Here is a 16,119-nt window from a genome sequence, read left to right on the forward strand (position 1 = left end):
TCACAATGGGCCGATCCATGCCCGTCTGTCTAGCCAGGAGCCCAATAAGACGGCACACTGATGGCCCTGGGGCTGGCCTGTATGTCCTGCTTGCGTAAGAGGTATTAGGTGGTCACGAGAGAAGCAGGGGAACATTGTAGTCATGATTTTATTATACATAACAGAGCGCACACTAAATGATGTGCTCTTATCACAATGTTGCTTTTCACCGAAAATGGAAAAGATGTTATGCTTGTGTAACCTGCAGCATAATTAGTTGATGAGGTTACAGTAAAAGAGTGACTCATAAGACACCCAAGGACACAGCATGGCGTGAGCAATTCACACCTGCTACATTAGGTCCTTTATTATGCAACAGCTGGATTGTATAATAGTGTTTGTTTTTTTTTTTTATCAAATTGCACAATGAACTCATCGTCATTCCTAGGTGTCTCCTGGTTGTTACACCATAAGCCTCACAGTGCTTCCAGAGGGGTTAGTCAGGGGCATTAAGTGTGTTTACTTGAGTACCAAAGGCTGTTCAGGAGAACTCACAGCAGGGCCACTCCAGGGTCTAGTCTCCTTCAGCGAACGCTTGTGGTGAGCCGCCACGCCCTTCCCTCTCAACAAGATTAGGAGTGGAAGAGCAGCATCGAGAGGGATCACATCCACCTTACACAAACATGCGCAGACCCACCTACAATAGCCCCCGTTGTAAAAGAGACTCAAGGGAAGGGCAGGGATCAGGAGAACCAGGGAGAGTCACTCGGAGGCAGTGAAAGAGAAGTGGAGTCAAAGAAAATGAGGAAAGCGAAGATTATCCACTTTGCGGGGTCAGACAGTCTATTTGTGTTGACATATTAACCTAGCTTTGCAAATAAGTAGGGCTACCTTCACTGCTTGACCTAAAATAAACTGTTCCTGTCTGTGTCTTACTGCCGTGCAACTGTTGCCATTTTAGATTCAGGTCTTGTTCCTGGCTCCGTCTCAGTGTGTGGAGGTTAAATCTTCCCAGCTAAGAAGAGCACGGCTATATGCCGTTCCTTTCCCTCTGTTGTCCAGCCATGAAGCTATTCAAACACTCTGCCTCGTAAAAAAGGCTCTGCATGGACAGAGTGTGTCCCTTTTCATGTTTTCCCCCAGATTTTTAACAATGCTATTAAGGCGATGGACTGTTGGAGAGAACATTTCAATCAGCTGAGGGTGGGGGAAAAACACAAAACAACACGGGAACTGGGTCATTTTATGCTAATTTTTAGCATTTCTGATGCGTGTTACATTAAGTTTAGCTTTGTTTACCTTAGGAAACAGGTGCATTTTGGATTAAACAAATCTTTCCCTCTGGTCAGAGTGGCTACCTGAATTTTTCCACAATTTCTGCACAGCATCGTCAACTATGGCCAGATGGCCTGTGGCCACAAAAAGTTACTCTGCAGTCACCAAATATTGCAGTTAAATCAAGCCTCTTTTGAAAATGAGGCTGTGTCTCAAAACTAAAACATAACACAATGTTACAGTTCTACAAACATCTCGATTCATTAGCTCCTTTTAGTTTGACATCCTGTGAAATCAGCAAATAGTACTCGTGTCCCGCTAACTAGGGCTCAAGACTAACAACGTCTCTGTGACAACAGCAAATGTGTTTGGGATGAGCATAGGTCTTCCCTGGGTTCAATCAATCAATCAATCAATCAATTTTATTTATAAAGCCCAATATCACAAATCACAATTTGCCTCACAGGGCTTTACAGCATATGACATCCCTCTGTCCTTATGACCCTCGCAGCGGATAAGGAAAACCCCCCCCCAAAAAAACCCCTTTAACGGGGAAAAAAACGGTAGAAACCTCAGGAAGAGCAACTGAGGAGGGATCCCTCTTCCAGGACGGACAGACGTGCAATAGATGTCGTACAGAACAGATCAGCGTAATCCGTATGACACAATGAGAGAGAGAGAGAGAGAGAGAGAGAGAGATATGCAGGTAATGACAGTAGCTTACAACAACATTATTGAAAGTAATAATATTAGAGTTATAGTTCTGGCTACTGTGGTACAATATGTTGAAAGGACCACGGCAGCAGCACAACCACACACGTCATGCTGTCCAGGCACCGCTGCTATATGAGTTTATCTGAGAGACAGTGGAGCAGTGCTTCAAAGACCAAAGCGATTCTTGGACAGTATGTACTGTATAGTCTAACTCATTAGTTCCCAACCGGTGCAGCCACAGGGTCCAGATTTCTCCTTCGTCATTAGTTCGAGGTCCACACAGTTTAATATATTCAGTGTCACACTTGCATTTGGTCAAACTGTCAAGCTAGTTTGCCGTCTATGTTGAGTAGCTGTCCATTAGTCACTCACTCTACAGCAGGAAAGAGCACTTCAAAATAAAAGCTCTGTGCTGGAAATTCACTGTACTTCAAAATAAAGTGTGTTTTTTACAAACTTGACACGTTTGCGAGTCACTTTTGGACCGCGACCCACCAGCTGGGAACCACTGGTCTAACTGTGACTGAAATGACAAACTGAAGTTAGTTGTTAGCAGCAAGAGCTCTGCTGTGTGTTGGAGCTAACCAAGCTAATAGAGCTAACAACTAGCAGAGCTAAACACAGGAACATGATGTGTACAATAACGTTAAATCAGTGTAACGTTACTGAAGTACTTTAGCTAAGAACAGTTTGTAGGTCACATTTAAAGTACTTAAAGACACTTTACATCATTTTACCAAACTTCTGTCAGAGATGAAAATATGTAACCAAACACATTTACTCCATTTGGTACTGAAATACACTGCTATCACACTGGTACTTTGGTAACAGTAAGTCTGTGTAGCTGCTATTGATTACAAAGTGCTTTACATAAGCTCAATACAAAGCAATAAGAAACAGCAGTTAACTCAGATTTGGGTTATGTATAAATCAATCCTGTATTTTTTAGTGTGACTTTTTTCCATAGTGCTAGCAAAACAAATACAATCATGTGTTTCCTCAGCATTTTAATGTTGTTTTTACTATGCCACTAACAGCTATAGATGATAATAAAGTAATGATAGACTGAACTAAGAGACTGGGAATATACCATATGTTTACAAAGATATGAATGAATTTATATTTGGGCCATCAAAGTTGGGTGCTTGGTACTAGTACTTAAAACTATTAGTGTCTATCCCTGATTTATCACTGCCCTGGAATTGGTTAGCAGTGTCATATCTTCACACTGCGTTTCCTTAACAACATACTGATGCCTGTTCTGTATTTGACAGCAGCAAATTAGATTTTGTTTGGAGTACAACGCCTCTCTCATTCACAGTAGTTTGTTTTCCAGGGGGAGCTGGTTTTTGCTGAATCAGGCTAACTACAGTGCTGCCTCTAAGGTGAAGGCAATTTGAATCTCCTTTCACTAGCAGACCTGTGTAGAGGGTGACGGAAACTCTACACTGAGCACTTGAGGGGAGGTGCTTTGTACTCCACAAAGGCAGAAAATGTGCCAATTCACGGCATACTGTAATCAAGTAGACTTGTACTTGGATCACGCTGAATGCGGCTTATTGTTTTAAAGGACTTGTTCTTTACAAAGGAACCGAGAGGCAAAACGGTACATTTCTGTTTGCCTGCTGGCTGGCATTCTCTCTCTCACCGATCAGAATGAAGCACCTGTCTCAGAGTTGTTGTTTTTTCAGATAAACGCATGAATGATACATGGTAGGAATAACTTTTTTTAAAGTAGCTGCCTCTCTTGTTATGAAGAAGGGCTTTTGAGTCCTCCATTATCTGCACATAAAGAATTCTCACTCTCAAGAGATGACCATGAAAGGCCACCATCGATACCTTGTGATATATTGCTGCTACACTTACAGTCCACCCCAAATTGCATTGAGAAGCCTCCAAACAATGACGGCAGACAAATGTTCCTTCAAAGAACATGTTTATCACACCCAATATATTTGCAGACGTGAAAACAAAAAACAAAAAAAACAAAACAAATACAGGCCCTTTTCCCTCTTTTTTCTCCCATATGGAGGACTGCATTACTGAAGCACAGGAATTAAAAAAACAAAAACAAACAATGGCCCTGACCTTGTCTATGTGTCTCCATGGAGACGAGGCCTCACCATAAAGCATCCCCCACTGTGTGCCACTGACAGGCCAGCCCTGCTGAAGACATGCTTAACAAGTCTGAGGGCTAAGTAAGACACATCCTGCAGGGTGTAAACACTCATTCCTACACGCAAGATATTTAGATCTGCATGTGTATGAATACATTTACAATATTGGTCACTGCACCGACTCAGTCACCACTACCAAGATCTCAAATTAGATTGTTTTGGAGTGAGGAATTTGGGATAATGTTCTCATAGTATCCACGGTCAGCGCAGTCCTTTCTACACAGAGTGAAATCAGTAGTGATATAAACGGTCCCCTCAGGTTATGCGACCATCTTTATCCCTTGGGGGATAAACATAGCTTCCCTGTTAGCCTCTTAAGGAGGGATGACATCACCACTTAGGGTCTTTTACTCTAATGCGGTACGGGAAACACTGTCCAACCAAGGTTACTCACATCCATTGAGAACAACAACTTAACTCTGAGTCTTAATTTTAACTGATGGACAAGATGTGACAGTGTACTACTTCCCAGAGCTTTGTGATATTTATATTTTTGTAAGTAAATTCATGTTTTGATTGGAGTTAAGTGGGCCCAGGCAGTTCTGAGCAGCCACGACACAAAAACAGAATGAGTAAGAGTAAATGGCGCTCTAAGAACAGGTGTACGCAGAAGCCAAAAATAATAAATTGGCAGTTTTAAAATAACAGTAACTCAATTTAGTCTGGCATTAAACAGTCCCTCCAGGATTCCTCAGGCTGTTTTTGAGGGAAAATGCATGTGTGATGCATGTTGGGATGTTTATACGCGGGGTTTTTTTTTGCATTTAAATTATTGGGTTTGAATTTTTTCAGGGAAACAACTTTAATTTACTTAAGAAATCCACAAAAAAACGCTCTTTGTGGAGACTTAAATCTTCCTCGAGACAAATTATTATTACAGTGGCAATACATAATTGCTATAACACCTAACAGCAACCTTTTTCTATGCAAGTAAAGACCGAAACCGCCTTTTCTTTTTCACAGTGCTGCCTGTTTGTAATCTATAGAACTTCTCGTATCTTCTTTAGAGCTTAAAAGACGTAACAAAGCACAATCTGCAGAGCTTAACAGTAAGGATTGTCCGGGGCGAGCAAACTGTCATGTCAGCTAGTAAATCTAGCAATTAGCAAAAAGGCAGGTGAAGACAAAGTTTAGGAGCTGAAGCGCGAGCAAGAATTTCAGTTATCCTAGAAACTGGGGTTTAGTTGGGTGCTGTATGAAGATGTGGGCAAAACTGTGTGTTTGCTGCTAATTTGAAAGGACGGCAGATAAAATGGGGTTGTTTTGCAAAGGTACGTCAAATTGTTATTTGATAACCGCTAATGGATAAAACAATTTGTATAGGGGCGAGTAAAAATTGACTTCAGGCGAGCAGATTTCCTGCCAGATCGGGCAAGTGACAAAAACCTGAATGTTGAACCCTGATCTGAAATTTTAACCTTTTCTGATGTCCATTTCAAACACTATCTGCTCTCTGTGGTTGTTGGTTTGTCATTTTCACTGGCCATAGTGACCCCGACAACACTGTTTGGGCCTGTTTCTTAATTCCCCAGACCTGCGTCTTTAAGAAGCCAGCCTGCCCACATTAAGGCTTTCTTATTAAAAATTATTACTTAACTTTCCTTCTTACACTCAAGTTTACTCCTACGTCCTTCTCCAAGATAAAACTCCACTAGAATAATGCTTTGCTGCTGTAGCTTGTACACCATTTGGGCTAGAAGCCAGTTGTGGTAACACTTGTCATTATTTTATGACCTTGAGTGAATAAAAATAGATCCACCTGAGCCATTTAATGTCTCATTCATAAATCCACATCACTACACCTCTGACCTGTGCACTACTCACTCAAGGACAAGAAAAGCCCATTGAGTGTAACAGGTGGTCTATGAAAGGCAGCGGCTGGATCCCCTGACGCTGTCGGCAAAGGGAGAGTACTGTAAAGCCATAGAGAGCAGGTGGCAGAAGGCTTAACCTGAGCTAAAAGCCATCCAATGAGCTCATCTCCGCAGGCTTAGTCAGCTTCAAGTTGTCTGTTTTCTGCTAGGAGAGCCAGATCTGGGTACTCCCACCCAGTCAGCCAAGTCAGCCACCAGCACCCTGGTAATCTGTCTGAGCGCTGCATGTAGGCCATATGGCCATCGCTTGTCTGCCTGTCTCGCAAACAAAATAATCAGTACAAAGTGTTAAGTATTTGTGGAAGTATAGTGTGTGGAAGGGATTGAACCTATTTGTAGGTGAAGCTCATATCTGTATTTGCGTGTGCCTCGTGTGAGGACTTGGGCAGGAAGTTCAGTCATAGGTAAACAGATTCAGCCATCTCGTGGTCTATAATCTCACAACATCCCTGTGTTGTCGTGATCTACCTCACTATATCCTCTACATTGATGTCAGGGCAGCCCAGGTAAGCTCTTGTCAAGACGGATAGGTAAACAGCAGCTTCCCTGATTCCAACCGTCTCAATAACAAGTGTGTATATCGTAAGCTGTGTTAATCCTTCGCAGTGAACGTGCCTGAGTGGACCTGATGTGACCCTGTAGAAACCATTCAGCGTGTCTGTCAGTTTGTAATTCTCTCCACGGACATAATGTGGTATGAAATGAGCTATTCAGGTATGCAATCACCAGATAAAGTTGAACTAGAGAAACACAAAAACATTATTTTCTAGCTGAGGTTTGGTTGAGCTGGAGACAATAACAAAGCCTTATTATGGTGGCAGTGTCAGCACCATATCTACCTGCCTACCGCTGTGCTCTAATCCCCTGTGTCCAAGCCTATTTTAATGATGTCATGGCAGACAGAAGTGCTGATGTTGTCCTTAAGACTTGGTGTAATTGAATTACTTCTGAGAAGGCAGACAAACAAGTCAGGTCTGAGTGCGGTGGATTATCTGTTACTGGAAGTGTTCTCTAGTAAAACCCTCCAGCAGCTCTAACAGCCCCTACGAGTCACACACTTGCATGAATATAATGTTCCCCTCTAGCGCTGTTACACCAGAGTAAGTCTGAGCCACTACAGTATGTCAGCTGTTGCTATGCTGTTACTTTTCTGGCTTTGTCTGCTCGCCACCAGGTTGCCCACACCCGCCTCAGTCGGCCGACACCGAGCAAGGAGACACCTCAGCAGGTTCTCAGTCACGATGCTCATTATCATTTGCACTCCCTCCATCATTATCACACACTCACAGCGTTGGTACTGCTAAATGGTCTCCATGAGGGACTTGTTCAAAAGTGAGGACTACTGGTAAACATGGTCCTTGTGGAGTTCATCTTTCTCATATGGTGACATGGTAACAACATCATTACAAACTGCGCACAGTGGTCGTGCTCTAAGGACAGGATCCTCTGAGGGGGAAACACCTCTGTTGTGTGACAGCCATATAAATCCAGTTAGCATATTTTTTGTCTGTGTTTGTTCTTTGTCCATGTCTCTGGTGTACTTTATCATGATATATGTAAGACCAGCCTTCTGCTGCTGTTGTTGTGCATAACCATAGCCATCATAGGCATATATTTTGGGGGGACATGGGACACACCTCCCTCAGTATTTAGAAAATGTGCGTTTGCCCCCTCTCCAATAAAAACAGTGCTACATGAAAGTAGCAGGGGGGGGTTACTTTGACAAAACTAAAGACATTTCCACCTTAAATTGGTGCATAAAAAAATCAGCAGAATGCATAAAATTATGTGTTGAATGTCAATATTTCTAGTGGAAGGACTCATAACATTGAAACGAAACCTGTGCCCTTGGTGGCCATCATCATCTACATTCTGTCTAATACAGAGACTTCCCTGTTATGGTTTATGCTAATGGAAAATGCAATTAGCATAATGGCTCCATTCAAAGCAGTTTACTTGCCAAAGCATTTTTAAAGTGACCTCATATCGAGTGGGGCAAAACAACAAGGAATAGAAGTTTTACCTATTTTAGCATGTCAGCATCTAAGATAATTGAAATATACAGTATGTTCAAATGTCTGGTGAATACTTTTCTTGGTTAATCAAATATCTGTTTGGTTTATAGAATATCAGCAAATGCTACCTGTCACATTTTTTTGCTTAAAACATCACTTAAAGGCTGGGCTGGGTTAGTATCAACATCGTAACTATATTATAGTTTTTAATTTTATTTAAACGCCGCATTTAAGTGAAATGATGTAATTTTCTGAACTGACCTTACTATTCTACCTGTTCTACTATTTGCCTATACCCACTTAGTGATTATACCCACATATCTATTTTTTGGAAGCACCAACAGTCAACCCTGCTATATCAATATGGAGGTATTTGGTTCAAAGAATCGTGGTATTTGATTTTCTCTATATTGTCCAGCCCTGGTTTGGTCTATAGAATGTCAACAAAAAGTACCCATCACACTTTTTTTCATATTTTGTACCATGGCTGCAGTAAAAAGCAGTTAACGGTAGCCATCTTGTCCAGACTACAATAGCAGTTACTAGCATAAGATGCCAGAATGATGGATGTATAAAGAGAACTGGATACTGTGCTGGAGGCCAGCCCCTGTTCATTCCTATGAACGTTACTCTTTGGTACATGAAGCCAAAAAAGTTTGATTTCTGCGGTTTAAAATTACCCAGATATTCTGTATTGTGGGGCCCATAGAGCAAGTGCATTAGAGATTTACGGCAGCTAGGCATAGCCAAGTGGCTTCTGGTTTAGCCCTCTGCTAACTTCATTGGGGATAAAAATGATTTAATCGTGCAGGTCTTCTAGACTTTCAAAATGACATTGGACTGAATGGATCAAATCCCGATAGTGAAATGAGTCATTTCAGGGAGGTTGGTGGCGCTCAAAAATTGTATTCTGATTTACAGACATCTCTTTGACAATGTAAGTCTATGGGAAAATGTCTTTTTGGACCCTATGGCATCACATATCGGACATGGAGGTTGTAATTCCACGTTCGGCCACTATGTAAATTGGCTCATGGAACTGTTGGTTGTTGAGTTACATTGTGGGTGAGATCACAATCTTTTTTTTCTTAACTGTGGACTGTGAGTGTGACAGTTATGGAAGAGCAGTGCTAAACTGATGCGGCACACTTGCAAACAATAACCTGGAACTGAAAGAAAATGACTGCACAATTGTGAGATGAATCCATAACAGAGAAAATTATAACTCATAATTCAAGCCAGACAGACACTAGGAGACATAGGAGACTGAACTACATTCAGCACGGATGTTTAATGTGGGAAGGGTTACACAGCTCTGCAGTTGTTGATGTCCAATTAAACCCCAGGTGTTCACCATGGCGAAGCTTTCAGCCGTCTGCTTATGAAATAATTTGAGGCTTTCTATCATTTGCTAGAAAGGTCACTCTCTTTGCTACAGGTCTGACTCACCCAGCATTCATTTACAAATGTAGGTGACATCTGAGCTTTACAAATGAGTTGGTTTTTAAAAAGAGCTGTTGGCTTTACCGAGGTCCCTGCAGATACCTTATCTGTGCAGCCTCCTGACAGGCAGGAAGAGGGCTCTGAAACAGAGACCACGGCTCTTTTCCATACAAGCACACACACGCTGACCCCATCACTCACTCGCTCACTCACGTGCACGCATACTGCATGTACACAGAGGTAAACAGGTTACTGACACACACGGCGGCCATCTCACCTGGTCGTCCACTCTGTGGGCCACGATTGTAGCCGCCTCCTCCTGCTCAGCATCGCTGAGGGGTCGGATCCTCAAGGCAACCTGCGGCACAGAGAGTGAATTTAGTTGTCCTTGAATTTAATCAACACAGAGATATTCAATTTACTGAAATTATAGGTTGGAGAATAAATTGAACTCTGCCTGGATGGGTAGGACACTGACAGCATGGAGTACTCTCGCGTCTAAAGTAAATGAGTTCTTATTTACCAAGGATGTGTGTCTGCAGGCTGTATTGATTCAGCTGTAGCTGGAGTTGTAATTGAATATTTACATGTGTGGAGTATTTGTTTTATTCTTTACATGAACAGAAAGAAAGTGTGGTATGGGAGGAACTCCACTGATTTTAAACATCAAAATGAGTTTACAAGTTATTAAAAGGGGGTGAATTATGTCCTCTGTGGCCCGGGAGGAGCTCTGTCAGGTTTGAGAGAATAATGCTGATTATATTGGTTTCAGATTTGAGACTACAAAATGCACTACAAAAGGGGGAAGTAGAATTTGAAAGATGTAGGCATATAACTGCGCAGGGACAGCCTAAAGAAAAGACACCACTGCATTGCATTAGGTAAGGTGTACATGGACTCAAAGCACTTTGCACTACATGCAACATTCACCCATTCACACACACAGTCATACATGAATGGCCAAGGCTGCCATGCAGGGTGCCAATCTGCTCATCAGGGCCTAATCTAATCTAATCACTCACGCACACATTTGCACACTGATGGCACAGTCTTCGGGAGCAGTTTGAGGGTTGGTAGCTTGGCCAAGGATACTTCGACATGCAGACTGGAGGAGCTCTACCTCCTGTGCCACAGCTGACTTTAGGATCCAGTCTTATCAAAGCTTGACCCAGAGTCAGGACTAAAAGTCTAGATATCATATCCTCAAAGAAATCTTTGCAGGGAAGCCCAAATTCCTGGGAGTACATGAGAAATCTTTTAAATGTTAAAACAGAGAATATGATTGTTTTATAGGATATTCGGAAAATTACAAATAAAGTGTTTAAAAAAAAAAAAAAAAGAAATCTTTTAAATGTCAAGCACAGGAAGTCAGATTTTTTCCCATTTAACCAGATAATAAAAACCACTCACATGCAGAAGCTCCTGGGCTGTAACAGAACTCTGTTGGCTGTTTTCGTGTGTGAATTTTGCATGTTATTCTCATTATCACATGTTTATTCTCTCTAGTGTCTAGCGCAGGTCAAACACATGCAAGTTAGGTAAACTGGAAACTCAAAATTGTCCATAGATGTAAATATGAGAATAAATGTGTTTGACTATCTGTGTGTGTGGACTGGTGACAGGTCTAGGTACCCTGCCCTGTTTAGTTTGGTTCAATCGAACTATTTTAACTACTATAACTATCATTTGGGCAATCACACTCAGGTGTGCACCAAAACAGCCGGACCGAGACCTTCTTGAAGAGATGGTCTCATTCTGGTTACAATTAATTCTGGTGTGGTTTATTTGTGGTGAGAATGTGTTCTGACCTGGATCTGAACCAACTGCAGTCACATGACACATTGTTTGGGTTAAACATGAGCATGTTACAGTCCTGGAGGATTATTAATGTGCACCTCCTCCTGTACTGCCTTAATATGCACATTCAGCACATCCAATGCATCAAAACATTGTTTTCTAGTTGGAGCCGCGCCTCATTTTCAAACTGTATGGTTTGACTAAAATGAACAATGACAGCAATATAGTCCCCGATGAGCAGCGCTAAAATCAACCTGCGTAGTTGTCCCTCCATTGTGACATTAGAAAGTGTCACATTTATCTTGCAAGTGTACTCTTCTTCAACGTTTGGTTTACTTCCTGGATTTTTCCCACATGGAAATTCTGACCAATCAAGAGCAGCTTTCTCACACAAGGCATTTGATCTGGTCCGCTTGTAAATGCCGCAATGAGAACACAAACCAACTCTAGGCAATTATACAACTTTGAAACAAAATTGGTCCCTGATTCGGACCAAAGCAAGACAACTCTAGGTCTGAAAGCACCCTTACACACCACACCACCTTTAACGTCATAACCAAATATAGACACGGATGAATAGTTTGACAGTTTAATTAAACTCCACATTCCACTTTGAATCATGTCACAGCTTGATTAATATCAATTTCTCCTCCAATAATTAAGAAAAAAATTAGAGTGATACCATTCTCTCCACAATCAGTAACACTCAGACACCTGTAATTTTCGAGGGTGAATTATCCTGATGAACACTGGGTAACACTTCGCAGATACAAAACCACTGAGTAGAACATTGTATTATTTCACACACACACACACACACACACACACACACACACACACACACACACAGAGCAACCTTGTGGTTATACTTTCTCTCCCTGCATGACTTTTTTTCAGTGAAATGGCATGCATGTGACCCACAGACATTTGCAGGAAAAAAATGTGAATGCAAAGGGGAATAATAATAAGGCACTCTCTCTGTCAGCAGCCTGTAGAAAGTGTATTACATGCTGTACAAGAGAGAGGCCAGGCAACTGAAACAGCCACTTCAATTATTCAGATATGGGCTGCAGAACACAGGGCAGGTAGTGTAAGGCTGGGAAATCTAAAATATAACACCAATAATGGATGCTGGAAGGAATATAAAAAGAAACATCTAGTTGTTAAAAAATGAAAGAAAGAAAATACACTTTATTAAGTACACCTGTACGATCTAATTCAGTCCAACGTATGCAAACTGTTCGGCCCAAAATTCTTCTTTTATGATGCCTTTCATAATCAGGGTTTTTTGACACTGTCACAGGTCGTGTGAATTACAGTGTATGTTTTAGCAGTGGGGTCATAGTGAGAGGTGGTTTACTGGACGGCATTATATTCAGAGGTGTTATCCCTCATGTACGTAAAGAGAAGTATTACGGTAAAAAATATCAACATGTCAATACACATTAAATTGGAATATTTTCAACAGTTTCAATACTCATTTTCAGCAGTATCTGTATACACCAGTAGCTGCTGCGCTTTCTCGCCTTATCTTTATGTCTATTACAGTCATTCTGCTGTTCTCTGTCACTAACCAAAAAAAGAAAAGTCGTCGATGTCATGTTATACCCTAGGATTGGTCATTATATTGATATTATAACGATATAATATCAATATATATAATCATGATATGAGACTATATCGTCTTACATTTTGTATATTGTAATTAGGGCTGCCACGATTAGTCGACTAATCGATGACTAATCGACTATTAAAATAATCAGTGACTATTTTAGTAGTCGAATAATCGTTTTGAGTCATTTTTCATAGAAAAGTACTATAAAAGTACCCCAAAATACTCTTACTGCAGCTTCTTACATTCAGATATTGGCAGCTTTACACACTCTCCCGTGACAGTGAACTAAAACCCTTTGGCGTGAGTATGAAACAAGACATTAGATAATGTAATTTTGGGGTTTGGGCGAGACAGACCAACATTTTTCAACATTTTAACACATTTTTCAATGAAATGATTAGTCGACTAATCGAAGAAATAATCGACAGATTAGTCGACAATGAAAATAATCGTTAGTGACAGCCCTAATTGTAATATTGGAAGTGTTGTGTTTGCTTAGTTTTAAAGGTTACATTACAGTAAAGTGATGTAATTTTCTGGACTTACTAGGGTAAGGGCAAGGTAAGGTATACAAAGGTTTTAGCTGTTCTATCATTTGTCTTTACCCACTTGGTCGTTATATCACATTACCTCCTCATAACATTTCATACAATGTCAACAAAACCTGAACATTACAACAAAGCATTTGATCCTTTAAACAACAACATCAGTGCAAATTTAAAAAAAAAAACAACAAAAAAAAAACCTCTCAGGGACTGTCAACATTGCAGGGAAGATGACTGCCATATAGGCATTGACCACAGAATGACTGCATCAGGGAATGCTGTTACTTTATACTTATACTTTATAAGACGTGCTGTCTTTAGCATTTACAAAACGTATTGCTGCTACCTGCCTTTTTGCACCGTTTTATCTTCTATGTTTGTACATTTTCAGTGGAGTATTGTGTTATGTGTTTCTGTGTACCTTTGCTGTGTTTGAGAAAAGCCAAATTTCCACAGAGGTGGACAATAAAGACTCAACTCAACTCAACTCAACTCAACTTTATTTATAAAGCGCTTTAAAACAACCACAGCTGAAACAAAGTGCTGTACATAGGAGGTCATAAGACAACAAAACAGTGAGACTATTTATCTATCTAACATTATATATAGGCATCTAAAAGTAGACTTTATGGCAGAACAGTTGGGTTCCATAGGTATATCTAACAAAGTGTCCCTTGAGTGTACAGTAACCAGCAGATTTCTAGGTTTGTCTTTGTATTACCTACAGTCCACTGTACTGGTTAAGATCATTGGTGTAGTTGAGGGTATGGGAAGGATATACCCATGTCTTTTTCTGTCTGTTTACAGTATACCCTATCTATCTATCTATCTATCTATCTTACATTATAGGCATCTATGACTATGAGTAGACTTTAAGGCAGAACAGTTGCATTAGATTGCATAGGTGTATCTAATAAAGTGGCCCCTGGGTGTACACTAAGCAGCAGATTTCTAGGTTTGTCTTCGTATTACCTACAGTACACTGTATTGGCTAAGGTCACTGGTGTAGTCAAGGGTATAGGAAGGATATACCCACGTCTTTTTCTGTCCGTTAACAGTATACTCTACTATCTATCCATCTATCTATCTATCTTACATTAAAAGCATCTATAAGTGGACTTAATGGCAGAACAGTTGCAATAGATTGCATAGGTGTATCTAATAAAGTAGCCCCTGAGTGTACAGTAAGAAGCAGATTTCTAGGTTTGTTTCTCTGTCGTACCTACAGAATACTGTATTGGTTAAGGTCACTGGTGTAGTCGAGGGTTCAGGAAGGATATACCCACCTCTTTGTCTGTCCGTTTACAGTACACCCTACTGATCTAACATTATAGGCATCTATAAGTAGACTTTATGGCAGAACAGTTTGGTTGGATTGCATAGGTGTATCTAATGAGTTCTAGGTTTGCTTCGTTGTAGCTTCCCACCTCCTTTTCTATCTCTCTATCTTTCTATCTACCATTATCGGCATCTATAAGTAGACTCTATGGCAGAACCGTTGGGTTGCATAGGTATATCTAATAAAGTGGCCCCTGAGTGTACAGTAAGAAGCAAATTTCTATGTTTGTTTCTTTGTATTACCCACAGTACACTGCATTGGTTGGGTATAGGCAGGATATACCCACCTCTTTGTCTGTCCGTCTACAGTATACCCTACTATCAGCCATAAATCCATTTAAATGTATAGAAGAGCATATTCACTTCCTCCTCTGTAACCTACCCACCTTCCTAGTAGTGCACCCACCTCACCAACTATAGACCGATACAACAGTTTGCCTGAGGAAAGGGAAACCTCACTGACTCAATGGTACAGATGTAAAGTCACAAGCATTTAAAAGGACACTGTGTAGTTTGAACTCACGGTTAGTTGGTGGTCTTTTGATTCCCCCGTGTCCTTCATGGTCACTTGTGTTCAGAGTGAAGGATAATGAGCGTCAAACGGGACCCTGGACCATGCTCCTCTCTGTCGGTACCTGCATGTCACCCCCTCTAAAGGTAAAACAAGAGTCACCTGCAGCCCTTTGTAGACACACTCAACAACTACAGGACTCTCTTCAGCTAATGTAATGGTTCCTAACAGCAGCTACTACCGAGCTAAACACCCTCACGTCGTGTCTTCTTCACTTAACGACCTCTCGTCTTACTGTCGGTCCCGGCGACCGTTTGTTTCTTTCTACGTCCTTCTTTTCAAAGTGCGTCGACGCTCCGCCGCTCGTGCGGTGTGTTTCCGCTCCGCAGGGTAGAAACGCGAGAATCATTCATCCTGCGGCAGACGAGGAGCAGAGGAGAGGTGGAGGAGGAGGAGGAGGAGGTGGAGGAGGAGGTGGGTGTCACCGGCAGCAGCCCACCTGCTACAGTCACTTCCCTGTTGGTGTGTCCGGGCTCCTCTCCGCTGCCCTGCTGCCGCGGTGGGTTGGTGTGTGTGTGAGTGAGTGAGAGTGCGCGTGCGTGTACGTTGTTGTCCATGGAGACCTGCGGAGCAACCGGCGTTGTGTCGAGCTAGCTAAACAATGCTAACAGCTACTTCCTCCTAGAATAAAAACTTGTTTTTTCTAATATTATTAATGTTTTTCTGTCACAAATGTACTGAGATGAAATTTATAACGTATAATTATACATTTATTAAGTATATTTACTTAACTACCGTACTGAAGTGCAAGTCTGAGAAATTTAGGGACTGTTCTT

The 16,119-nt window shown here is 41.3% G+C and overlaps 1 protein-coding gene across 1 annotated transcript in view; it reads right to left on the bottom strand.

The window, feature by feature from the left end:
• Nucleotides 1-15,841, bottom strand: part of kif19 (kinesin family member 19) — a 49,464-nt gene extending 33,623 nt beyond the window's left edge. Inside the window, exons 1-2 of the mRNA XM_033611720.2 lie at nucleotides 15,296-15,841; nucleotides 9,755-9,835 (exon numbers count right to left, since the gene is read on the bottom strand). Coding sequence (XP_033467611.2) covers nucleotides 9,755-9,835; nucleotides 15,296-15,334 — 120 coding nt within the window. The 5' untranslated portion in view covers nucleotides 15,335-15,841. The remainder of the gene's footprint in view (nucleotides 1-9,754; nucleotides 9,836-15,295) is intronic.
• Between the last annotated feature and the right edge of the window lie 278 nt (nucleotides 15,842-16,119).

The sequence above is a fragment of the Epinephelus lanceolatus genome, chromosome 21 (assembly GCF_041903045.1).
Source record: "Epinephelus lanceolatus isolate andai-2023 chromosome 21, ASM4190304v1, whole genome shotgun sequence".
Taxonomy (NCBI): domain Eukaryota; kingdom Metazoa; phylum Chordata; class Actinopteri; order Perciformes; family Serranidae; genus Epinephelus; species Epinephelus lanceolatus.